Source organism: Thermobia domestica, chromosome 15, assembly GCF_964235325.1.
Source record: "Thermobia domestica chromosome 15, izTheDome1.hap1.1, whole genome shotgun sequence".
Lineage (NCBI taxonomy): Eukaryota > Metazoa > Arthropoda > Insecta > Zygentoma > Lepismatidae > Thermobia > Thermobia domestica.
Window position 1 is genome coordinate 153113697 of NC_137468.1, and position 26681 is coordinate 153140377.

Here is a 26681-nt window from a genome sequence, read left to right on the forward strand (position 1 = left end):
AGGGATCCCTCACACCAGAGATAAGGGTAATACCACCAAGCTATTTTTTTTTAACTTTAAAAGCAAGTGATAAAAGTTTCGTGAGTATCGAATTTAGGTTCTTACCCTTACCTAATTAGATAGTGATATGAATACGTCGAGAACTCTCTTGTGACTGAACGGTTAACGTACGCGCCTTTGGCACGAGAGACCAGGCTCCGATTTCCGGCGAGAACTCGTGTGGTTTAGATTTTACGTTAAATGCAGGTCTATGCAAAGGGCGCCGATCCTGGGGGGCCGAGGGGGCCCGAGTCCCCCCAAAGCCCATGTGGGCTCCCATGTACTTTTATGAATATATATTTTTATATGTATTTTTATTGTTATATGCATTTTTTTATGAATGCCCCCCACCCCAAAGTTACAGGGAAATCGGCGCCCTTGATTATAGCCTCGATGCTGAACGGGGCGCTAACCCCCAAATCAACCAACAATCACATCGAAGAGAAGTTGAAACACTCATACTCGTCATTTGGGCTCGAATTAACGATAGGTTTTATTTTACCAACAAGTTTCTCTGTTGTTTCGGTTTTTAATATACTGTATATATTTTTAAATATTCTTTAGTATAGTGGTTCTCAACCTAATTCCTATCACTACCCCCATTTTATCACATTCTCTTGCTAGCGACCCCCTTACAATTTCAGGTTTATAATGAATTTGTATGGAATTTTTAATATACCTATTACGGAGATTGCATGATATCTACCTATTTCTTTAATATTAGAATCCATTTCTTGTATATAGTGAATACAGTAACTTCCCTAAAAGCAAATCGATTAAAACCAAATTTAGCCAGTTCGTTCATATTACAAACATCGAATCCGATCCAGCATACTGTTTCAAAATGGAGGCCGTTTGAAAATTTTAAAACTTCATAACTCCCTTAATTTTGAGTGATATGACAAAAAATAAAGTTGCAAAAGTTGTTTTCCTTCCATGGTAAGCATTAAAACAAAAACAAGAAATCGCTTTTCAGTTGAAAATGGCTTGATAATATGCATCATAAAGATTGAACCGGATATTCCCGCGTTAGCGAAACCACACCATGCTCAGGTATCTCATTAGCTTTCAATTTTAATTATATTTCAATATGCAGGTTTTGTTGCATTTGTATTTTTCTGATATTTCAATATGCACTTCTCATTAGTTTCATATCGTACCTGTTTCATTTAAATTTGATTTTTAAACAACTCCGCACCTGTTGAAAATGTTCAGTAGACCTATTTTTTTGTTGTTCTTAAGAGTATGAATAAAAATAAAAATATGCCTATCATAACAAAATTCAAAATAATATTTTAAAATATTTTCCGGTATTAGGTTCTAATTATATTTATCTTTTCCACTTATCTTCGCGACCCCCCATAAACTCTCTCGCGATTCCCCTAGGGGCCGAGACCCCCGGGTTGAGAAACCCTGCTTAGTAAAATCGATAAAAACAACTTGCAGTGTTACGTGTGTACCACATGGAGTTTGGTTTCTATGGCGTTATTTTCTCAGTAAATATTGAAACCAGTAGCAATAGTAGTTTTCTACAATTTCCGGTGTTAGTAGGGGGATTAGAGTGGAAATTAAATATACTCCTGAAACGCTTAATTTATTGCAGAAATCCACTTTTACTACCGTTTATACTCTATAGCGATCAACGTTAAAACCGGAATTGTTTGATCTCTACCACTTCCGGTTTGAATAATATTTCAACTAACGACCTCGATTTGGAATTTTTGACCTTTTACGTATATCCTGGCCAATATTGATTCGAGTAGTTTTTGATAGTGTTTGTCTTCCGGCCAGACAGACATCCGGCCGGCCGGACGGATACAGCTAGAGACATGATAAATATGTAAAAGGATTTATGTAAAAGAAATTACGTAAATTTCAAAAATATGTAAAAGCAACCCAACAACTTAAAAATTAATCGTATTTCTGCAGAAAAAAAAAACACCAACAATTAGAATAAAAATATTTTGGTTGGCTTATTGCAACAATAATTTTTGCAGTATGATTTGCCAGTAAAAATCTCCAAGCAACAGATGAGCGATAGGAATCTAAATAGTTAAACGTGAAAATTTTTTGAGCGCTAACTATAATGACTTCCTGCACATCTACTTTATTCACTTCGGTGAAACTGAGACCATCGAAGACCGTGTTGGTCTCTTCCACATCAGCCACTACGTGTTTGCCATCGAATCGATCTTTAACATCGTTCAAATACAAAGAAACTGCCGCCTCTACTCAGCCATTGAACAGGACCAGAAGTGAACACAGAACACGACTCTTCTCTTGCCGACGCTGGTTGCCACGGTTTGCAACTTGGATACGAAGGTTGATTTGTCATCCACGAACAGTTGATGAATCTGTTAGTGCAACAGCATACGACCGTGAAAAGGTGGTTGCTTCTACGTCAGCACAGCGCCATCTTCCATTAAACAGCAGCTTCATGACAAAAAGAAGAAGAAGAAGATTCTTGAAGGAGATTATCCAGCGTTTTCGATATTCTTTTGTATATAAACCGTTATCGTCGACTCAATATTTGATGACTATCCGTGGTGAAACATTACTGCATGCAATGGGAATGTTGTCTGTTTTACCTACATTTTCAACCGACCAGTTTGAAGACCAAGGTCTTCCGTATACATTTTGTGATCAGCTGCACGTTTATTACAGCAACAGTGAGCACTATGTTGGAATAGTTGGCAGTGACTGGCGTGGTACAGTGTCCCTTTTCACTGTCCAGGATTTCAAAGTTACTATTGGATGCTCAATCATCAATTATGGGCCAGTTGCACTGTTTACTTTCATGGAGTGGTCAATATCCAATCAGTTGCTCGGAATCAAAATACACCCAATCACCAGAGATTTTGATGATATTTGTCACTGGACTGCTGTTGTTATAATTTTCAACTTGAAAACTAAAAGCTTGCTGAGATGTGGTTTAGTCAAGAAGCCAAGACTATTTAGAAATTGGACACGTCTGTTGTTTGAAGAAAAATCATCGCAGACATCTGAAATTCTTGATGATGCTGATTCTGAATACTTGAGCAGAAAATCTGATTTATCCATCAGTAAGCATCAGAGTCGATTTTGTGTCAGAGCATTGTTTCCTCGATGCAGAAAATGGATGCATAGATGCCGAAAACTATTTGTGCATCGAACTAATTTACCCATCCAAACAGAAGAAATGGAATCTGAACTGAATGATATGTCGAAAAGTCTGCACATGTCCAGAAGAAGAAAAAGACTGTTTCTTAAAATGATTGACGTCATACGATGGACATGTACTTATAGACATATTTCCTCCATCCATACATTGTTCGTTATAAGAGCCGAAACGTTGTTACATGGATTGGGTCAGCTCTCCGTCTTGCCAACCTTCTCAGAGGAACAATTTAATGACCAGGGACTGCCTTATGTTTTTTCTGATCGGATTCACATTTTATTGGATGGATCCAACAATGGTGTTATTGTTCTTGGAAGTGACTGGAGAGGAACAATGCCTCTTCCTATAGCTATGAACCGTAGAGTGATTGTTAGTTCCAGCATCCTGGATTATGGTCCAGTTGCATTGTTGTCTTTGCTACAGTGGACCATCTTCAATCATCTACTGGGGCTTAAGATACACCCTATAACTAGAGAGTCGGACGATATTTGTCATTGGAATGCTGTTATTATTATTTTGAACTTGAGAACCAAGAAATTGATGAAGTGTGGTGTAGCGAAGAAGCCGAAAACATTCCAGAACTGGACGACTTTGTTGACAGATGATGGAGCGTTGGATACGTCTGAAGAAAGGAAAACCAAAACTGAACAAAAACAAGTTTCAGAGTATTTAGAAAGCAGTTCTTCTGATTTATGTTTGAACGAACACCGGCGGCGATTCTCGGCGAGAAAATGTTTTCCTTCTTGTGGGAGATGGTTCAGAAAAAGATGTCGAGGGCTTCTTCGGCGTCAGAGCAGATGCTGTTGATGAATTTTTATAGTCACATATCCCAAAGGCAACTAACTGTAGAACAATTTAATGATTACTGGGAAAGAGAAGACAGATGTTAATATCAATAACATGGATTTTTTGCTTCGTGTTGTATTTGAAGTTCAGTAAACGTTTGTCATTATGTAACTAAATATTGTGCGCTGAGTAATGAATGGCAAATTGTAAAATGAAGATCGTGAGGCAGTTTCAAGACAGGACATCCAAGTTAGAACCTTAGAAGATTAGGGAGCAAACACGTAAAACAAACAGACACAAAAAATAGTAGAGGCTGGTTTTATCCTCACCACAAGGATTTGCTGCAATGGACTAACGAAGGCACTGGTGCTGCTGTGGTGAGAGTACTAAACATGAGATATTCCAGTGTCACTCTGTATCCCGTTTTATTAGCAGCTTCATTCGTTTCCATCTGTTATAAAGGGATATGTTTTTCGTTCTTCTTTTTCTTTCTTTCCTAATTTGGCCAATTAGTGGATCCACGTTTCGGAAGTAGGCACAATCCATTTCAAGAACAAGGACTGCAGTTTTGATCAGCTTTGAAGCTTAAAATTTCAAGTTCTTATGCCAAGAAGTAGGAGAGTAGTAGTAGTATTATTAGTAGTAGTGGTAGTTGTTAGAAGACATATATTAAATAAGCAATCCTCTTATCATATGTGCCAATCTAATTTCACTTAAAAATTTTGAGTTTCATTTGTTACGGATGCTTTTTTTGTATATACCTATTATTTCGGTTTGTAATTTGATTCTATTGGATATTAATAAATTAAAAATTTATTAAACTAGCCTTATGTTTGTTTATTACGATTAACACTTTAAGGAACAACTGTTACTTACTACTAATAATAAAAATATGACCCTCCCCCTCCAATTCATAATAAGGCGATGTGAAGGTTACTTCGATATGAATTAGACTCTTTTTCCTCCAAGTTCCTCAGGTACCAGTCTTACAGAGATTGTGTCACTGACAAGAAATAGTATACAAAAATACCTGTTATCAAGTCCTTTGTTGAAATTGGAGCCAATTGGTTGGATAAGTACCAGTCAATCAGAATGTCGCGATGGAAGAGCGGCCCTGTCGTCGGTGTTATTCTTGACTTCACAAATAGAGGAGGGAGAAAATATGTTATCGAGTTTAATAACTTCAAATGGGAAAAAATAAAGGGGACAGTAGAAAAGTGTAAAAACATTGAGTTAAACTAATTAACTACTATTCTATGTTGAAAATGCATAACACATGTTTCTAATCTAGTTGCAAAACATGCTAGAACATTTGTTTTTTTTTTCTGGGGGACAGAGTGGATTAGTAACACAGTGCACACCTTTGGTTACAGGGCGGCTATTTGAAGCGTTCGCAACGCGTTTTTTATTGCTCATGCGTACGCTTGGAATACGCTGACCATATATTTATATGTGGATGGCTTATCACAAACGTGAAAGCAATAAAAAAGCGCTGAGAAAACGTCAGCTCGAGCGTGTTTGGTGCGTTTCGGAACAATAGACCGCCTGCTGTTTAAAAGATGTCAAAAGGAAGGGAGGGAAAGGAAAGACGTGTTGCCAGGCAAGGGGATTTTAGCAAGGAACAGCTGATTTGAAGATGCTTTGTGCAGAGTACTGGAACTCTGTAATTGTAGACCTGGACTTGGCAAAAAAGACCTGGAAACCCTGATTGGCTCACAGTATGATTTATAGCTCTGGCAAAATAAAGTAACCAAATAGCCACCTTGGTCGCGTTCGCTCTAGAGGGTAACGCTTCGAAAACGCATTCTCAAATAGCCACAGACTTATATGGTGTTCCTGATACCATCTCAGATCATGTGAGTTTATGGTAGACAACATCGTGTCTGTGAATTTTCTCGAGCTCCCTTGTGATTAAGCGATAAGCGTACGTGCTTTAATGAGATCAAAGAGCTCATGTGGTTCAGATCCCACATTAAGCTGTAGGCAGAGTTGACGTGGGTCAAAGAAAACTTGACCCACTACCCACTAAGCCACCACCCATGACCCAATCTGACCCACAACCCACCATCAACCACTCTCATCCACTGTGACCTACTCTGACTCACCAAAATCTCATCAACTCTTACACATAATTTACGGCCTCTTCTACTGACTAAAGAGTTTACACCTGTAACAAAACAAGACTGTGAAATTGTCACTAATCGGAGTTTGAATTTCTACGGTCAATTGCTCAAGCACCACTCTATTACAATAAAGGTGGATCTGACCTTTACGATCTAAAATGGTAAAGTGTTTGTCAATGAGGAAATTGAAGCACTTCGAGGTGGGGGGAAATTAGTGTGTGCCTAAAATATACTTGTACTAAGAGAGTATTCTTGCGAGTGTTAATTTCTTAACGCATTCCAAAAGAAACTTCTATTCGCAGAGAAATACTTCTGTACAATATGGAAAAGGTTATGATTTCTCAGTTCACAGTATTTTTCTACAAAAGACTTGAAAAATCAGTTTTCCATAGCGTATAAAGGTGCTCGGGTAGTGTCTGTAAGATCATCTCCATAAAGTATGCTCATAATTGTAATTTGTGTAATCACTAAAACACCACGTTAAATTTAAGTTACAAATATGTATAATTGCAATTAATATGAATATTTATTCAAAGTAGTTTACCTTCTAGTTTATGAAAAGGAAAGAAGAGACTTATTAAAAATTAGGTACAAAGTTGAAGAAACACTAGGCAAGTTTCGAGCAAGTTCACTCGAAACATACATCTTTCAGCTCCACTCGAAACTTTCCTCCAACTTGACTCGAATTTGTTTCGAGTCGAGTCGACCCAAAACGAGCCAAATCCTGTGTGTAGTTCTAAACAGTCTCTTCAAATATCCTACATAGACAATATAATTATTATCAATGATACTACTACAACACATTATTATTATTATTATTATTATTATTATTATTATTATTATTATTATTATTATTATTATTATTATTATTATTATTATTATTATTATTATAACATCATGTAAAAATATGAAGTGGTTTGTATCTGAATACTAAAAACTAGTTGACTACCAATCACGGTAGTCGTGAAGTCTAAGAGGCAAGGACTTCGTTCCCAAGGTTCCGGGCTTATATTTCGGAGGAGGGTGATGGTATTCATGGAGTCATACGTTTATAGAACCCACCAAATTAATTGCCCTAAGACGTAAAGTACCTTCCTTGTCATCTCTGCCAGAAGCTGGTAGACCTCGGATCAGCTTAATTTCCTGCGTAATGATTGAAAACAGTATAGTATTACACAATTAAAATTCTCTTCGGTGCTAGCAGTTCCGGGTTTGCTTCCCGCTGGGAGCACTCGGTCGAAAATGTGTAAAAAGCTTTTTTAGGCCAATCATCCTGAATTAGGTTTTTCTCATTTACACCAGCCCAATGCCGGTGTGGTACATAATATATACAATATTTTCCCATATTATTCTAGATATTCTTACATCCTTAGTCCTGAAAAAGGTTAGCTCACTCATTCCACAGGATCTATTGAAATATTCAATATTTTTTCATGTTCGTGCCAAACGCTATGTATTATTACCACAAAAATATTATATTCATTTCCTTTTAACAAATCACCTACGTGGATCGCAGTGGCTCAGTGGTAGAGCGTTCACGTCTGGTGTGTGGGGTCAATGGATCGATCCCAGCTCGTGCCAAGTGAACTTTGTGTTGGGCAAACACTGTGTGTGTGAGTTTTCTCGGTGTTCTACCGTTTTCTCCCAGTTTCTTCATTCCACTTTTTCCGTTTCCTCCCACTTCCGTAAAACTTAAATATTTAATTTCATTTTCTTTCAAATCAGCTAGGCCGCTACTTACAGAAGCTTATAAGTATTTTCTTTCCGCATCTTTCTGTTGATTTTTTGTGGCCCAATCCTCTCACTATCTAGAAGTTTGGAGGTTTTACCGCTTCAAACAAACGTACAGGACACAAAAAAGAAAGAACATTTTGTCCGATTTGCCGACGGTAGATTCACAAAATACGAAACATAGAGTAAATACATTGTTCTAAACAGCATGTTGTAAATCATAACCAGTCGGTCTCCAGAGAAAAAAGTTTATTTCTTCCCTCCCAACTGTAAAAGACTCAGGAACACAGATAAAGTATAACCGCTATTTGCAGATGCGAATATAACAGGTTACCAGATCTACATATTTGTTTTTAGACCTTGGGATTTTTCGTCGCAATACGAAAAGCCAGATTTTTTAAAAGTGTGGTCTGTAGATTATCTGTAGTGTAGGAGTATATACTCAAAAATATTGTGTGGCACATACTTTTTTTTTCAGTGAGGTCAATGAACTATACAAGGCCTATATTTTACTCCTTGAATGTATCTTACTAGTGAGAAAATGCGAGGACTGATAATTGTGAAAAGAATATTTCGCTGTCTTCACCTTCCTTTTCCCCTTCCATTTTAGGTTTCCTCTATCCTGCAAGAGGTCTGTCATAAATAGAAAATAATGACCATAGAACAAACAAACTCGACCTTTGTTTCACCTTATGTAGATGTCAACTGTTGAACTTGCCGCTATTCTAATACTAACACATTGCTGCACGAAGCATTGTTGTTAGCAGATGAGTGATTGTTAGGATTTTTTTTTAGCTGTAACTAGTTTAGCTTTCGAAGATTGGCAACACTGACAAAAAAATCAGAAGAAGAAGAAGAAGAAGAAGAATGAGGAAGATAGAGTTGGTTGGATGCACACATAGACATTTAACATTTATTCAGTGTTTTTGGTACAGTTTAAGGTTTAGAATACTCTGCAACATCTAGTTTTGTTCCAGCTTTTTATCTTGTGGATTATATAGTTCATAACACATGTAGTAGTATCTTTCAACATCAAAATCGTTGGTATAGAACTCAATCAGCATGTTTCATGTGGTATCATTTTATGGTCCTCCGGGCCGGATGTTTTGCAGATGATAGTTACAAGTGAAATAATATCCAGTAGTGTGTGCAATTCATTAATAACTGTGCTTTTCATGAACGTGATCTAGGTGCTTTATTTGGAAGAATGAAACAATGTAAATTTGTTTGTGGATTGGTGTGGTGAGTGACTTGACAGAAGTTAGCAACAATAAAAAATTCATCCACAAGTGAGGGTTGCGAGGAGTAGTGACTCAAATGCTTATAGGTAGTGAGTGATTGTAGCTTACGCAAGTTAGCAACGAAAGGGAGTGGTTGTAATTATGCGAAGTTAACAACGAACTTTGGTTTTGTCATTGAGTGCAACAGTTGTTCGATTAACAGTAATTTTGTTGTATACCTATTATCATAAGCACCTTTTATTTAGCAAATACGTTTTACAATGGATGACAAAGAGAATAGTAAATTGCTAAAACAAAGAGCAAGTTATAAAGGACAACTCACCCGGATGCAAAAATTTGTGCAGGAATTTGATACAGCACAAAATATTCAAGAACTGCATGTTCGTTTAAAACATTTAGAACAAGTGTGGGACAAGTTTGAAAATGTTGTGTCAGATCGAACTCGAAGATGAATCGGAAGAACACGAATCATATCGAGCCGAGTTTGAAACTATGTATTATAGTGTGTATTCTCAAATACATGCTTTAATTAGCACGCATAATGAACAAAAGTACGCAAACGGTAAGGAGACTAATGCTAGTGTTGTCAGTGAAGTTAGACTTCCCAAATTATCGTTGCCATCATTTGATGGTAGCTATCAAAATTGGCTCCCTTTCATCGACAATTTCAAGGTCATGGTCCACAACAATAGCGGGTTGCCAGCTATACAAAAATTTCATTACCTTAGGTCAGCCTTGAAGGGAGAAGCGTATAAGTTAATTGAGTCTTTACCAGTGACTAGAGATGCAAGGGCTCGGAAAAAACCGGCTTTTTTGGAAAAAACCGGCTTTTTTGGAAAAAACTCGGTTTTTTCTGCTTTGCTTTTTTGCTTGGGAAATTTTGGGCTTTTTTGAAAATTCTGCTTTAAATTGATAAAACAGACTTTGTATCGCTTCTCTATAACACAAAAAATCATTTAATTAGTGGTTGATGCTGATAATAATATAAAACATCGAAAATAAACTATGAATTTCGAAAAAATATTTCAAACAATTTTTCTTCAACATATTTACATTATGAATTCCACAGGATTAACCAATGTATATAATAAGAATTTTTTAACCTCCTATATACAAAAGTAAGCAGAGTTGGCAAGAACCATGGTTGTTTTTGAAAATGCCAAAAACCCGTTTTTTGGGGGATGTTTAAACCAGGCTTTTTTGGTTTAAACCAGGCTTTTTTGACTTAGATTTTTTGCTTTATGTATTTATATTACATATTCACAGAAATAAGTTTATTTCGCCTTGATGTTATTATGCAACAGCGGGGTTATGCCGGAAGAACTCCCATAAGCTTAAAGAAGTGCGGTCAGTAAATTTCTTAAGTTGAGAATCTCCCGCCCTAGCCATTGGGAAAATCCCGTCATTACTTGAAATGTAAGACAATAACGGGAAAATCCTTTTATTGGTTTGCATGTAAAATTTAAAGGTCAACGTACCATAATCAGTACGCTAAAACTGAGGTATTAAATTACAAATTTAGTACCGGTACGTAGATATCATTGAAAGTCCAATCCAAGCTAATGTTGGAAGCTACGTAGGCAATCGATATATTTTGCCAATTTCTATCAATATATTTAAGCAATATTGGCTTCTTTATAAAACAACACGCATTTAGGCATGCAGAAATATACAATTTGGTTTGTTTCGTATATTTAGGCTTAACATCCTTACGAAATACCGAGGTTATCAAGGAGAAGACTTTCGCTTAAACTGACATCCGAACCGCTACTTGGGTTACGCATGAAAGAAGGTTTGTGGTTCGACCGAGAATTGAACATGGGACACCTTGATTAAAACTTGAAAGGGAAATAAAACTATTGCAGGTGGTTTGATATCTGGAAACGTTACCATGAAGTTCACACGATTCGCATTTTTCATTCTTTTTATTTTTGTGGTTTACACAATCCTCAAGTTTTCTGAATTTTTAACAAGAGGGATTCAACATATCATTTCGGAACTCCCCCCCCACCAAAAAAAAAAGACTACGGAATATATTTAAGTTAAGCTAAATACAACTGCACAACAAACATGACTGAGTGATTAGCTTTTGCGCTTCTATCGGGAAGTCCGGAATTCAACCAGCATTCGACCATTCTGACAAAGCTTTTCTTCATTCCATCTGTGAATGTAGAAATAGTGCGTGTACTGTGAGTTGGGCGACTTCCTTTTTTATTGTTTTTAAATCGTTATTATTACTAATTACCAGCAGTAACGGTTTTGCGAAGGTTAGGGGGGCGGTCTTTCGGACTGAAGCCCGTTCCCCAAAGTTACGGAATGTCTGCAACAAACGAAATATCTATTATTTATGCCTTTACTCATAAACTTTAAGCTCCCGTCAAATAAAAATTACGAATGTTTAAAAAAACTAAACATTAGTAAGAAACCCTTCCCAAAATACTTTTCTAAATCCGCCACTGATTCTCAGTATAAAATGATTTTTAAAGTTGTATCCGGAAGATTATTGCTAAACACATAAACGAAACGAAATATTAGTTATGCCTGTACTCATAAACTTCAAGCACTTCCCAAATAAAATTAGGACTTTTTAGGAAACGAAACAACCAGAAAAAACCCTCCTAAAGTACTTTTCTAAATCCGCTACTGATTATTTGTATAAATTGGTATTCAAGGTTGTGTCCGGAAAATTATTGCTAAATCACTTCACAGCTACAGTATAACAGAAATGTGGAAGTACGGTTTGACGGATATATTGAAAAACGTACGCTTTGACGGATAAATAGAAAAACGGGCAAGTTTAACTTTTGCGTTAGAAGCTAGAGTACTGAAAGCTCTTAGAAATGAAACACGGATGACAAACTAGAGAAGAAAAAATATGTCGATAACTCAAAAGTTAAAATAAAGTTAAAAAGCCTCTAAAATTACCCTCAAATATTACATTCTTCATGTTAGCTTTAATTCGTAAAACATGTGCTCCATCCATCTTGATGGTGAATTTCAGAGCGAAATATCACATTCAGGTCATGTAATTCTTATCTAACTATAGAATATACTATAAGAAAGCTATTTAGATAGAAAAATCATGAAGTTGAAAAAAGCCAAAATTTCCAAAATTCTCGTTTTTTTCCCAAAAAAGCCGGCTTTTTAGGTGAAAAAACCATCGATTCAAAAAAGCCGGCTTTTTTGCATCTCTACCAGTGAAGAATTATGAGGTAGCCTTTAATTTAATTGTTGAACGTTATGAGAATAAAAGACTGATAGCAGCCACATACATACAGGGTCTGATGAACATCGAATCAGTTAATAAAGAAAGTGCAAAGAACTTACGAGAATTTATTAATACGGTCACTAGAAATTTGAATGCGCTTAAGGCTATGAACTTAGAAACTCCACTAGATGAAGTGATACTATCGCATCATTTCTTGTCAAAGTTAGACACCAATATACGAAAGGAATGGGAATTAAAAAATGAAAATGAGTCTTTTCCCCCATTATCGGAATTATTTTCGTTTTTGGAACATAAGTGTCAAGCACTTGAGAGCATCAAGACAACTCATAGTGATGGGCATACAAGAGACGCGAAAACTCTTGATTTGCGAGGCAAGTCCAAAAGGTCTTCTCCGAATAGTAAAAGATATATAGTAACAGCAATGGAATTATGCATGTTTTGTAAACAAAATCGTACTTTATTTCAATGTTCGTCTTTTTTGCATGCTAGTAATAAGGAAAAGCAAGAATTTGTTCGTAAACAAAGATTATGTATAAACTGTTTGCATGGTTATCATTTTGTTAAGAATTGTAAGGCAGGGTCTTGTAAAAAATGTGGTAAGAAACATAACACTTTACTACACTTTGAATCAGATGATGAACATTCTATGATTCAGGACTTAGTAAGTAGTAAGAATCCCTCAGCTCAATCAGGATCAATCAATGGTAAGCAAGAAACAACACAAGGTTCTTATTGTACTTTGAAAATGAAACGCATTCCTCAGGTTATTCTATCAACAGCAATTGTGCATGTGAAGGATAGTAGTGGGGTAACATATTAGTGTCGTGTTCTTTTGGACAACGGTTCTCAATCGAACTTTGTGACAGAAGCCTTAGTACAGAAATTGAGATTAAATAAGGATAACCATTGCGTTCCTATACAAGGTATAAACGATGTGTCTTCTGAAACAAAGTATTGTGTAAATATTCAGTTAACGTCAAGAGTATCAGATTTTTCAAGAACCATGAATTTTTTAGTTTTGCCTCGGGTTGCAGGTAACATTCCGGCAGAGTTAATCAATTATGATAGTTGGAATTTACCTAAGGATATTCAACTAGCAGATCCTCTGTTCTTCCAGCCAGACAAAATTGATATGTTACTTGGGGCAGAAATATTCTTTGAACTTTTATTGCCAGGCCAAAGGACACGTGAAGGTGATTTCCCAATATTACAAAATACCAAGTTAGGATGGATTCTTGCCGGAAGGATTCCACCATCATCATCGAAGTCACTTGTTAGTCAGCATCCCCAAATACCTACTACAGCATGTTTTGCTCACACTGTTGATGGGTTGGTGTTACGTAAATTCTGGGAGTTAGAAGAAGTAGACGCTGTAAGAATGAGTAAAGAAGAACAAGTAAAGAAGAACAATGTATTACACACTTCCATGAAAATAATAGAAGAGATAGTACAGGCAGATTTGTAGTTCGTTTACCGTTTAAGAAGAATCATGAAGATTTGGGAGACTCATATGAAGAAGCCTTAAGAAGATTCAATCAATCGGAAAGTAGGTTGCAGAGGAATCAAACCCTACATACAGTTTATTGTAAAATTTTGGATGAATACCTTACATTGGGCCACATGAAAGAAGTTAATACATCAAAGGAAGATAAACATTTGTGCTATCTACCACATCATCCAGTTTTCAAGCCAACTAGTAGTACAACCAAAACAAGGATTGTGTTTGATGCTTCTGCAAAAACATCAAACGGTTTATCTCTGAACGATATTCTGTTGACTGGGCCAACAAGATATGTGCTCTATTGTATTGCGTTTTAGAACGCATCAAATTGTATTTAGTGCAGATATTGAGAAAATGTGCCGTCAGATAAGATCGCACCCTGACGATACATGCTTTCGAAGAATACTATGGAGAAAATCAATCAAGGAACCAATTAAAACTTATGAGTTAGTAACTGTAGCTTTCGGGACAAAACCTGCACCATATTTAGCAACAGGATGCTTACAACTATTGGCAGAAGAAGAGGCAGAGCGCTATCCAGTTACATCTAAAGTAATCCAAAGTGATTTCTATGTTGATGATTTAGGGTCTGGAAGTCATGATGTCGAAAGTGCGCTCGTGTTACAATCAGAGTTGATCAATTTGTTGAAAAAAATGAAAATGAAATGAAATCTTTGAGTTTTACGTCCCACAGTTATGCCGGTTAGGCTAAAGGAGACGGTGATGATGAGAGATGAGTGATTAGGTGGAATGAAGAAAGTGGGAGGAAACGGGAGAACCCCGAGAAAACCCACGAGCATGGTGTTTGTCCACCACAAAGTTCACTTGACGGGGGCTGGGATCGAACCCGGGACCCCAAGCACCAGAGGTGAACGCTCTACCACTGAGCCACCGCACCCCCTGATCAATTTGTTGAAGAGCGCAGGATTTGTTCTACAAAAACGGAGTTCAAATCATTCTAAATTGTTAGAAGCTGTCTCACCAGAATCGAGAGAGATGGAAACTCCATTTCAATTCAATCGGAATGATGGAATCAAGACATTGGGTTTAGAATGGCATCCATCATCAGATAAGTTGTTGATTTGTAGTAAAGCACTAACAAATACATCATTATCAAAGAATGAAAGAATTACAAAGCGTGAAGTCACAAGCATCATTGCTTCAATTTTCGATCCCTTGGGACTGATTAGTCCAATTGTAATTTCTTTCAAAATGTTTTTGCAAGAATTATGGTTATGCAATGTACACTGGGATGATGATTTGCCTGAAAGACTATTGGAACGTTGGAATCATTTATTCGCAGAGATACCCATCATCACAAGGATACAAATTGATAGGTTTGTCTTAGTCCAGGGCCAAGTTACGAACATTCAGATTCATGAATTTTGTGATGCTAGTGAAAAAGCATACGGAGCTTGTATCTATGTCAGATCAGAAAACAAGACGGGTGATATAAATGTTTGTTTATTGTGCTCAAAATCAAAGATTGCTCCAACCAGAAGAGTAACGCTTCCTCGATTAGAGTTATGTAGTGCAGTACTCTTAGCGAAACTTGTTAACAAAACAATCCCTATTCTTGATATGAAAATCGATTAAATTCATTTATGGATCGATTCTAAAATTGTGTTAGCTTGGATTGCATCACCAGCAAATCGTTGGAAGCAATTTGTAGCAAATAGAGTTTCGCGAATTCAAGAAATTACCAACATCAGTGTTTGGAAACATGTTTCGTCACAACAAAATCCTGCAGATCTCATCAGCAGAGGAGTAAGCTCTACATTTTTACAGCATTCCAAATTATGGTGGCATGGACCTGAATGGTTAAAGGATTCAATGTCATGGCATAATGAAAATTCGTCGATGGAAATAGAGATTCCAGAGGAACGGATAACGTCCAAGACTGTATTGGTGAATACCAATCATACAGCGAACCTTATGGAAAGGTTTTCCACCTTAGGGAAGCTGCTTAGAGTTGTTGCGTATTGTCAAAGATTCATTTACAATGTCACACATAAATCTACAAGAAGGAATCATGCATTATCAGCTGATGAGCTAAAGACAACCTTACAAACGTGTGTTCGTATTGTTCAACGTACTTGTTACAATGAAGAAATTCAAGATATGTCATCAGGATGTTCCGTATCCAAAAACAGTTCATTGAGAAATTTACATCCATTCATTGATAATCAAGGTCTTTTGCGAGTAGGAGGACGACTTAAACACTCTGACTTATCCTATAGCAATAAACACCAATTGATCCTCCCTCCTAACCATCATTTAACTAGACTTATCATTACAGCAGAACATTTGCGTTTATTGCATGCTGGACCACAATTACTCTTACCATCTCTTCGAAAGAATATTGGATTCCACGTGCTAGACAAGTTATCAAAGCAGTGCTACACAGATGTTTGCCGTGTTTCAAACTGAAGGCTGTAACGTCAGAACAATTGATGGGTCAACTTCCACCACCTAGAGTGACTCCTTCACGTCCATTTTGTAACACCGGAGTTGATTATGCTGGTCCTGTGATCTTGAAGAATGCACCAAGAAGTCGTATCAGATGCAAGGCATACATAGCCATATTTATTTGCTTAGCAGTTAAAGCTATTCATTTGGAATTAGTAACTGATCGAACCGCATCAGCATTCATAGCAGCACTTAGAAGATTTATATCTCGAAGAGGAAAGTGTTCCCATATTTTCAGTGATAATGGATACAATTTTGTCAGGGCAAATCATGAGTTGAATTCATTGTACAAGTTATTCACTTCAGAAGGGTTCCAGGATTATATTAGTGAATTTGCTGCCTGAGAAGCCATCACATGGCATTTTATTCCTCCGAGATCTCCTCATTTTGGTGGTCTCTGGGAAAGTGCCGTCAAATCAATGAAATATCATCTAAGGCGAGTAATTGGAAATACTGCATTCACATATGAGGAATTAAGTACCTTATTGACCCAGATAGAAGCATGTCTCAACTCGCGACCTATCACCATTTTGTCGAGTGATCCTACAGACCCTAGCTGTCTTAGTCCTGGCCATTTTCTTATTGGTTCACCCTTAATGAGTTTGCCTGAACCTGATATAACCGATGTTAAGGAAACTTATCTCTCTAAGTGGCAACGTATCCAACAAATGCAACAATACATATGGAAACGTTGGTCTACAGACTATCTCCATGGACTGCAACAACGCAACAAATGGAAGAAGATATCAGAAAACTTGAAACCGAATACCATAGTGTTAGTGAAAGAAGACAATCTTCCCCCTTTATCCTGGCAGTTGGGAGTAGTCGACGAGGTGTACAAGGGGCAAGACGAACTTGTGAGAGTAGTGAAAGTCAGAACAAAATCTGGGACTTACAAACGTTCAATAACCAAATTGGTTCCTTTTGGTTAATATATTGTAGAGTTTATTGTGTTATACTCCTTAATTGTTGATTGTGTCCAATCAAGAGAGGGGAGTATGTTAGGAATTTTTTTAGCTGTAACTAGTTTAGCTTTCGAAGATTGACAACACTGACAAAAAAAATCAGAAGAAGAAGAAGAAGAAGAAGAATGAGGAAGATAGAGTTGGTTGGATGCACACATAGACATTTAACATTTATTCAGTATTTTGGTACAGTTTAAGGTTTAGAATACTCTGCAACATCTAGTTTTGTTCCAGCTTTTTATCTTGTGGATTATATAGTTCATAACACATCTTTCAACATTAAAATCGTTGGTATAGAACTCAATCAGCATGTTTCGTGTGGTATCAGTGATAAACAGTTAAACCTAAGATCTATCGAGTCTCTCCTATAGGTTTCTCCATTATTATTTCATTCACATAATTTCTTGATGAATGCATTTGCTACCTATGTATGCGTTTGTATCTATAATTGAGTATTGTATATAGGTCTAAAGTGAAAATTAATTGTTACGTTAAGGAAACTTTAACTGGGAACAGTGGTCATTTTTGCTACCTCTTTCCTGCTAAATGGCGAATGTGCTTGCCCTCTATGTGTGCGGTCCCGGCTCTATTCTCGACAAGTTTGCTTGCTTCGGTTTGAACAGGCAGTAGAAGCAAATTTATTATTCTTTTCCGGTTGATATTCTGTATGAGCAAAAAGCTCTCAAAGCTAAGGAGACGATTTAGAGTAGCAGAGTCATACAGAAAGGGAGGGCTAGGGACCCATGGCCCAGTGGCGGATCTAGGCAGGGGCCAGGGGCGCCTAGGCCCTCAGTTTTTTGAGTGACAAAAATAATTTAAACTATTATTTATATATCTTGAAAAGTTTATAATAAACAAAGTATACTTATCATAATCTTGGTTCCGACTGCGCCCCCCCAGTTTTTACCTCCTAGATCCGCCTCTCCCATAGCCTCACTAACTTGAACCTATGAAAACTACTAATCACTGCTTCTATCCATAATCCTTCAAGATACACTGAGAAAAATCTGTTATCCGGACAGCGGTATATTGTACAAATACACGGAATCCTCTTGCTTACTACAGAAATCAGTATAGAGCATACGTTAACCATATGATACATACGCACTATCCTTAGATGTTACATCATGTCGTTGCAGGATGTTTGATATCTACCAGTTTTTCCGTATATCATATGCATATATTTATGTTACATTCCTCAGCTATATATTATATACGTCCATTTGTATGTGAGATCCTGACCGCCTATATTGTTTCATACGAAAAGTACGTATAGATGGAACACTTATACGGAAAGTATTATAAAACATCCGTTTTCAGTTATAAGTCTGGTGTAAGTTAAGTTCAAAAAGTACAGGAATTACGCATGTAACCTACCTTTTTAAGTACGCTACCTACATTTTTTCTTAGTGTAGCTCTCAAGAAATTTATCGAGTTGGAAATTTACACCTGATTGTACAAGAACTTAGTTTTGTAATAGTCTTCCTCATATCCGAACCAATATTTTTTTAAACTAGGGCCCAGATACAAGATCCATTGATCCAGATATACAGTCACTTCAATAAAAGCGACAGCGACATCTGACTTCTAGTGAACAAACAAACTCGATCCATTTGATCATGTTGAATCATCTGTGCCGACTCTAATGGTGCAATTGGTTTAAATGGGTCGGCTCACGACTCGTTCACCACAGAGCCGATCTCAGAAAAATCGCTTGCATGCCATGTCTACTGAGCCGATGGCTCACCTCAGGCGAGCCGCCTCGAGCTGATGGCTCACCAGAGCCGAACCAAACCGAGCTGATGGCTCATCCCAACCAAGCCGGCTCGAGCCATCGGCTCACTTGAGCCAAGTTGTCGGGTCACCCCAATCACGTCGGCTCGAGCCTTCGCTCAATTGAGCCGAGTCGATGGCTCAGCCCTACCAAACCGGATTAAGCTATCGGTTCAATTGAGCCATGCCGATGGATCATTCCAAACGAGGCGGATTGAGCTGTTCTCTCAGTTGAACCGAGCTGAGCCTGTTGACATCACTGCCTGGGTTGGGCTTTTGCTTGGGCTAAAAAATTCGACCGTACAAGTCTCAGCCTTGATAGTAAGATCTACACAGTATACATACTTTATTGGTGCTCACAACATTTGAGACTCTCTCGTTATAAAATATATTGTCTCGTTATCGAGACAAGACGAGACGCGAACAATGTCCCCTCCCGTGAGCAACATTAAAAGTAATCCACTTTACTACTTACTGTATATTTCTCATGGCTTTCGCTTTCCAGTCTAGTCAGGCCATGATTTCAAAACGAACTAAAACGAGCTGAACGAGCGAGCCATGTATCAAACTCGACTAGACTCGAAACTCGACCTCAAAACAGTGACTCGACTCGGAACTCGACTCGAGAAAATTACCTTTGACTTGACTCGTAACTCGACTCGAATTCGAGTCGAGTTTTAGCTCGACTCGTGCCCATCCCTAAAAAACACAAATAAGCCATTAGTAATACAAGTATACATTTCCCATAACTCGTAATTTGCCACCTTAAAACAAATCTGAAATCGGGTTTATTTCCTGTTGGCCTCCAGGACTTTTCCGTGGTAAATGAAAAATGAAATGAAATCTTTAAGTTTTACGTCCCACGATTATGCCGGTTAGGCTAAAGGAGACGGTGATTATGAGAGATGAGTGAAATGGTGGAATGAAGAAAGTGGGAGGAAACGGGAGAACCCCGAGAAAACCCACGAGCACGATGTTTGTCCACCACAAAGTCCACACGGCGCGAGCTGGGATCAAACCAGGGACCCCAAGCGCCGGAGGTGAACGCTCTACCACTGAGCCACCGCACCCCCCTTCGTGGTAAATCACCCGCAGCGGAATGATGTCCATTCTTCAGCCAGGAAGTAACTAGCTCGTCTACTTTGAACTTGTCTAGCGGTGGGTCATTAATATTGATGAACAACAAGTTAGATAATGTTTGAGCACTTAGTCTATTTCTAATGTCAGTCATCTGTAAATTCATAAGGGGAAATCCCCGTTCGCACTCAGTCGTGGAAATTGGTAATACTGGGCAATCTGCTTGTTAGACTTAAATCTGATAACGATTTTTCTCGGTCAGTATTGAAATACTCCGCAAGAAGTATCACCTCTCTATCACCATACAACATCTTTTCCATATCGACCATGTCAGTTGGCAATGTCGACTCATGGAGAACAGAAACTTCATCTACCACATCTTCGATAGGAAATCTGGTGCATAAATTATCAATTAAAACCTGATAAACTGATGATTTCTTATTCGTTTATAAATTTAGTTTTTGTAATTACACATGAAAGTTTGATGGCATTACCAAGTTCCCTCTCCCTAGAAGGCAAACGAAACGAGGCTTCAGAGAAGTGTTCAGAGGTGTCTGGGAATTTACCCCTTCTTCCCCTTCAATTACCACACTGCTGTTTGCCATGGGTCAAATTACGATGAATTTCAATTAAATTATCATAGTATAATTATTTCCTTGTTGAATTATAGATACTTTTCAGTGGAAAAAGGGATGAAATTTGAAAGTCGCAAATCAAGGTAAGTAGACCAACGTAAGTGGGTAAAAAAGAGTAAAATTTTCCATATAATTATGCATACAATCCAAACTAAAATTTCCGTGTACTTAAGCTTACAGTACAAATTTTATGTCTATTTTTCTCACAATTTTATGGATTGATTGCCCTGTGCTGTAAGGGCTCCATATAATAAACATGAGCTTCAGCAACTATTATAGTAGAAAGCAATGGATATATGAAGCGAAGCACTGTATTTTTTGTTTCTGAATTTTTTCCTAACTAATATCGATCGTTTTGATTATTTTTACAAACCAACTCACTTCCAATTTTCCAAATATAGAAAGTCCCCCTCCCCCATAAAGGAGAATTTTAAAAAAATGCTAGGACAGATTCTGTTTATTTTTAATAAAGAGTTAATACACTGAACTTCATCTTCGTAAGTTTAACGGCTTGCGAGATACTCATGTTTTTCCCCGCAAAAATTCGGATCCTCACTACCTCTTTGGGGTGTGTATTATAATGAAAGCAATATAACATCCCAGTTTGGATTAAGGCCTAACTACATACCAAAAGTCATTTCAATTGACTTTGTAATTTGGCCGTTATAATCAGGCACACATAGTTACATTCAATTTTTTTAAATAATAATTTATACATTACTGTGGTTCAAAAATGTATTTTTCCAGTAGTTAGCTTCTCTAAAAACTGACAGGCCTCGAAAGCCAAGTAGTAATATAAGGTCTATTGCTATTATTGCAATTACAAATATCAAATCCAAAAGTGTCTGAAGTTCTTTTTTCACTTAGATATAGCCTACTCACCTCAGGTAAGTAGACAGAAACCAATGGAAAAGGAAGGGAAATGAAGGTCTTGAAAGTAAAACGCAGACAAATTTACCAATCTTCAGAAGATACTGTCTACAATGCAGTAAGCAGAGTGAGTCGGTAGGTCAGACAGTCGGTGGGTCGCAGTGGGTCATGGTGGGTGGTGGGTTGCAGTGGGTGATGGTGGGTCGCAGTGGGTCACGGTGGGTGGTGGGTCACAGTGGGTCACATGCTGTTGACCCACGACCCACCCAGAAAACTTGACGCACTTGACCCACTGACCCACCGACCCATTGATCCACTCCATCTCTGGTGCGTACATGTGGTGTGGTTCCATGTATATATTCACGTCCAATCGTATTCACTGTTCGGTACCACTTTTATTTGCCCCATCCTGTATAAACATTTACTTTTGACATTAGCATGATAATTTATATCTTTTCCTTTCATATTTGCTTTTAAAACATTAAGGTAAATATGTTGAAGTATGTGAACAATAATTAAGCAATAAAAGTACTTAAAAGCATCATTTCGAATTTAACTATTCATACTTTCAGTAGACCTGATCTTTGTTAAGAATCCCTTCTTTGAATACAAACAACCAAACACGTCTTTACATCTGTAATGTCTGAAATTGAATGGACAATAGATATAAACTTAGAAAATGCGAACAAATCAGGAAACTTCTTTAAACGTACACGGACCAAAATTTTTACTCTCTAAACGTGGACATGTCCGCATAAATGCTGACATACAGTTACCCTACTCTTAATATCACCTCCGTATACGGAGCTTTGGAATATCTAAACATGTGTCAAGAATTGATTTTAAATATCATAATAACGAAACTTTGGACTCGGTTTCTGTTCAATATGCATGCAATTATGCAGTAAAAATTACAAAAAATATATACTAAAAATGTGCCATAAAAAGGTATGAGTACATTAAAATATGCAGTACAAAGGTAAATCTATTATATAAAAGAGAACGCACAAATCCTTTGTTAGCTCATCACGCTAATACGGCTGAACCAATTTCTTTCATTTTTGGGGGGTTATTAGGATTTGGACCCTAGATGGTTTTTATCATATCACTTTAATTTTTAATTACCAGTGTCTTGAGATAATTGACCATTCAAGTGTCCATAACGTACAAATCCTTTGTTAGTTCATCATAGGTATAAAAATAAACGTATTTATATGCAACCCGCATGACCGTGTCACTCGGCGGGTTAACATAAATGACAGGCGATATAATGTTAACATTAATGCAATCTTCTATGGTTTTTATCATATCAATTGAAAGCGAAAAAGTAAAAATTATCTAAGTAACAAAGTTTATTGCGTTCCGGGGTGACCGCAGCGAAGCGGGGCGGGTTAACATAAATGACAGGCGATATAATGTTAACATTTACTGCAATCTTCTATGGTTTTTATCATATCACTTGAAAGCGAAAAAGTAAAAATTATCTAAGTAACAAAGTTTATTGCGTTCCGGGGTGACCGCAGCGAAGCGGGGTGAACGCTGCTAGTATCTAATAAATCAATTTTTCTTCTTATTGAGCAAGTTTATTAGATCAGCTAGGTAATGAAAAAGAGCATGCTTAATTCAATAAGTTACAGTGAAAAAGTTGTATGTGTAATAGAAACTAATACACAGAAGTGTTCCTTCATTTACGTTAAAACAACGGTTGAACTCAAGCATAAGTTTATTGAATTTTTGAGTTGGAATAAACAACCACGTATTTTTTAAGTTCTGTTTTTTTTTTCCTATTACTAGCCACACTTTTGCGTACAAAAGTGTTTTTGCTGTCCGTCCAGTTATTAGAGGGCAACATTTCAATGATAAAATATTACTTGCTGAAACATTTTGAATCCATTATTCCTTAAAGGACTTCATTTACTTCATTTGCAAATTTTAGACGCCGGTGTTTTACAACAACATGCTGCTTAACCCCGGAAAAATTTCGTTGTTAGTGGTTGGAATAGTTCCAATATGGTAGAAAGTTCTAAGCCACATTCTTCGGTTTCGATTTTTATTCGTTTCGGAAGTGGATTGAAGTAATCTTTGATAAACACAAGTTGATTTTTTGATACTGCCAACATGGAAGGCTTCATTATTTATTGAATATTTGTTATTTTAAAATAATCAAATGTACACTTCAAATGTCAAAGTGCAAAGTGTCACAGACGAGTCTCGTAATGCTATAATGGACAGTAGGGATGGTACTGAGCATAGGTATCCAAACTCGCGAGCCCGACGCTCGTGAGCTCGGCACTCACGCTCAACCGGGCTCGGGCTCAATAATTGAGCGCGAGCCCGAGTGAGTCCAAGCCCCAATGAAATAAGTGAGCCCGAGCCCACTTGAGATTAGTGAGCGCGAGCCCCAGTGAGCGCGAACCCAATCGAGAGAAGTGAGTGCGAGCCCGAGTGAGCGCGAGCCCAGTTCAGAGAAGTGATCGCGAGCCCAGTTGGGAGAAGTGATTGCGAGCGCGAGTGAGTGTGAGCCCAGTTGGGAGAAGTGATCGCGAGCCCGAGTGAGTGCGAGCCCAGCTGAGACAGGTGAGCGCGAGCCCGAGCGAGCCCAGTGGAAAATGGCCACCTTTGGTACTGAGACCGAGACTAATCTTGATCTCCAATTTTCGAGACGTAATCGAAACGTTCCTTTATAAACCGAGAAGACTGATTCAATATAACGAGATTTGCTGAAGACGAGACTGATATCGAAACAGACATTGTATTTCGAGACTAGACAAGACCAGTCTCAGTCTCGTCTCGAATACTGACAAAAAAATACTGGAGTCCTCTATAGTTAAAATTTGTTACATTGCTAACTTATGTGTAAGATAATAAAAGGTGCAGTCACAGTCATATACACAGGAAAAAAGGGACAAATACTACTTATGATCACATGGTAAAAATTAATATTTGTAAAAATGTCTTAGATACCGTAAGAAAAATGTTAAAAAGGTTCTCTCTCTCTCTCTCTCTTTTTTTTTTTTTTTTGGCCGAAACTGTTCTTTGAGATATAATCCCTATATGTGTACTGAAATCAGGTATTTTGTACGTAATCCTCGTTACATATGACTCGACTTGACCGAGCCATAATCTTAAGGTAGTAGCCATCTCTTTTCTTAATTTCCGTAAATTTTCAATCAAATTAAAAAAAAAAAAACACTATCTGCGTTTGAAACATTATCTTGTTTCCTAATGCTAAAATCAGTGACGACGCCAGCTTTAATTTCTTGTGGGGTACAGAGAGGCAGAGGCAGTTTTGACGGGGCGGCTTTTTTTTCATAATACCAAAAATAAAAGTCATATTACTTGACCTACGTTGCAATACACCATGTCTAGGAGGGTCAGAGAGGTCGTATGACGTTACTGGGGGTGCATCTGTATCATTTTCCTCTCTAGCATTGTCACAAGCTCAAATTTTTGAAACATTCGTCTTTACAGCATCTGTCCGGGAATAACTTTACCACTACTGGATGTGCATCTCTCACCTGATATATTTTTATCTTCTTTATACCAAGGTCACTGTTTGATTGCACGTACCTTCCGTTTCTTTGGAGTGTGAGCTCCGCACTATGAACTCGTGCTACAACATTACGACGGTTTTGAACACTGTTTAATAAAGCTACCCGATTATCATGACTGCACCTGGTATTCCATTCCGTCTTACGACGACCTTAATTTGTTTAAAGCAGCAACATCAAGACCAGTGATATCAAAATGAAACTTGGAGTGACCCAATCTAATATCTAAGAATGCAAAAATGCACTCATTTACTTAAAAAGCTCTTATGCTAATACGAACTTCTATTATACAAAACTTCCCAGTTATTAAAAATGACTTACTTATGCTTAGGATTTTAAATTTCTGTGCTTTTGGCATCTATGGCCATGTTGGCCCGTCACGTTTTGAGGGATGACGTCCCTCGGCGAGCACACTATCTGGGGAAAGGGAAGAAAGAAGAAAGCATTGGGGAAGGAAGGATACGACCTGTGATCTATATGGTAGGTACCACCCCGGCATTTGCTGGTGGAAAACCTCATTGTTATAGGAAAACCTCATTCAGAATGGCTGGCCTGAAAAAGCTCTTTACAATTTTTCGACCGAATGCTCCCACCGGGAATCGAACCCAGGACCGCTTGCACCGAATGCGAAAGCGTTAGCGACTACTGAACGAATGTATTATTTGCTGAACATATGAGAAAATCGAAAGTAGAAGGTTTTCTATATAATTTGATATAATTTCTATAAATTTTGATATAAATTTGGTATAATTTGATATTTCTATAATTTGATATAAATTTCTTGTTCTACCTACACTGAGAAAAAATGTTTGTGATGTACGTAAAATCGTATGTTACATTTGTAAATCCTGTAGTTTTTGGACTTAACGTACAGGAAACGTATAACTGAAAACGCATGTTTTATAATACTTTTTCTATAAGTGTTTCATGTGTACGTACTTTCCGTATGAAAGAATATAGGCGGTCAGGATCTCACATACAAATACACGTATATAACATATAGCTGACGAAGGTAACATACATATATGTATGTAATATAAGGAAGACTCTTACATATTAGAAATTACACAACGGTATGATGCAACATCTAAGGGTAGTGCCTATGTAGCATACGGATAACGTATGCTCCGTACTGATTTGTGTAGTAAACATAAGGATTCCGTATATTTGTACAATATACCGCTTTCCGGAGAACGGGTTTTTCTCAGTGTAGTGTCTTGTTCTGCCAACTTATGTTTGATTATTCCAATTATACATGCTTGAAGTTACTATTACATTCAATAAATTAGGAGAAACTGGGGCTATTTGAGTGTAGTAAGGGAAAACTCAAAATTTCCAAAAAAGACGCACTTTAGAGTTTAAATAATTAGGCCATAATTTACGTATATTAATATAGTACAACATATTAAAGGATAAAGAACCTGTTAAATCATATACATTCAGGAAACGAATTTAAAATAAAAATGGCAGAATTCGAGACAATAAAAATCACAGGGCTATTTGCATCTCTCACGGGGCTATTTGGGTATTTCAC

The 26681-nt window shown here is 37.4% G+C and overlaps 3 protein-coding genes across 3 annotated transcripts; all 3 read left to right on the top strand.

Moving 5' to 3' along the window:
• The first annotated feature begins 14803 nt into the window (after positions 1 to 14803).
• On the top strand, positions 14804 to 15403 carry LOC145671661 (uncharacterized). Its single transcript, XM_081740859.1, has one exon. It carries the CDS (start codon positions 14804 to 14806, stop codon positions 15401 to 15403), a length of 600 nt encoding a protein of 199 aa, XP_081596985.1.
• A 237-nt stretch (positions 15404 to 15640) lies between these two features.
• On the top strand, positions 15641 to 16237 carry LOC145671662 (uncharacterized). Its single transcript, XM_081740860.1, has one exon. It carries the CDS (start codon positions 15641 to 15643, stop codon positions 16235 to 16237), a length of 597 nt encoding a protein of 198 aa, XP_081596986.1.
• Positions 16238 to 16695: 458 nt separating this feature from the next.
• Positions 16696 to 17208, top strand: LOC145671663 (uncharacterized). Its single transcript, XM_081740861.1, has one exon. It carries the CDS (start codon positions 16696 to 16698, stop codon positions 17206 to 17208), a length of 513 nt encoding a protein of 170 aa, XP_081596987.1.
• The last annotated feature ends 9473 nt before the right edge of the window (positions 17209 to 26681 follow it).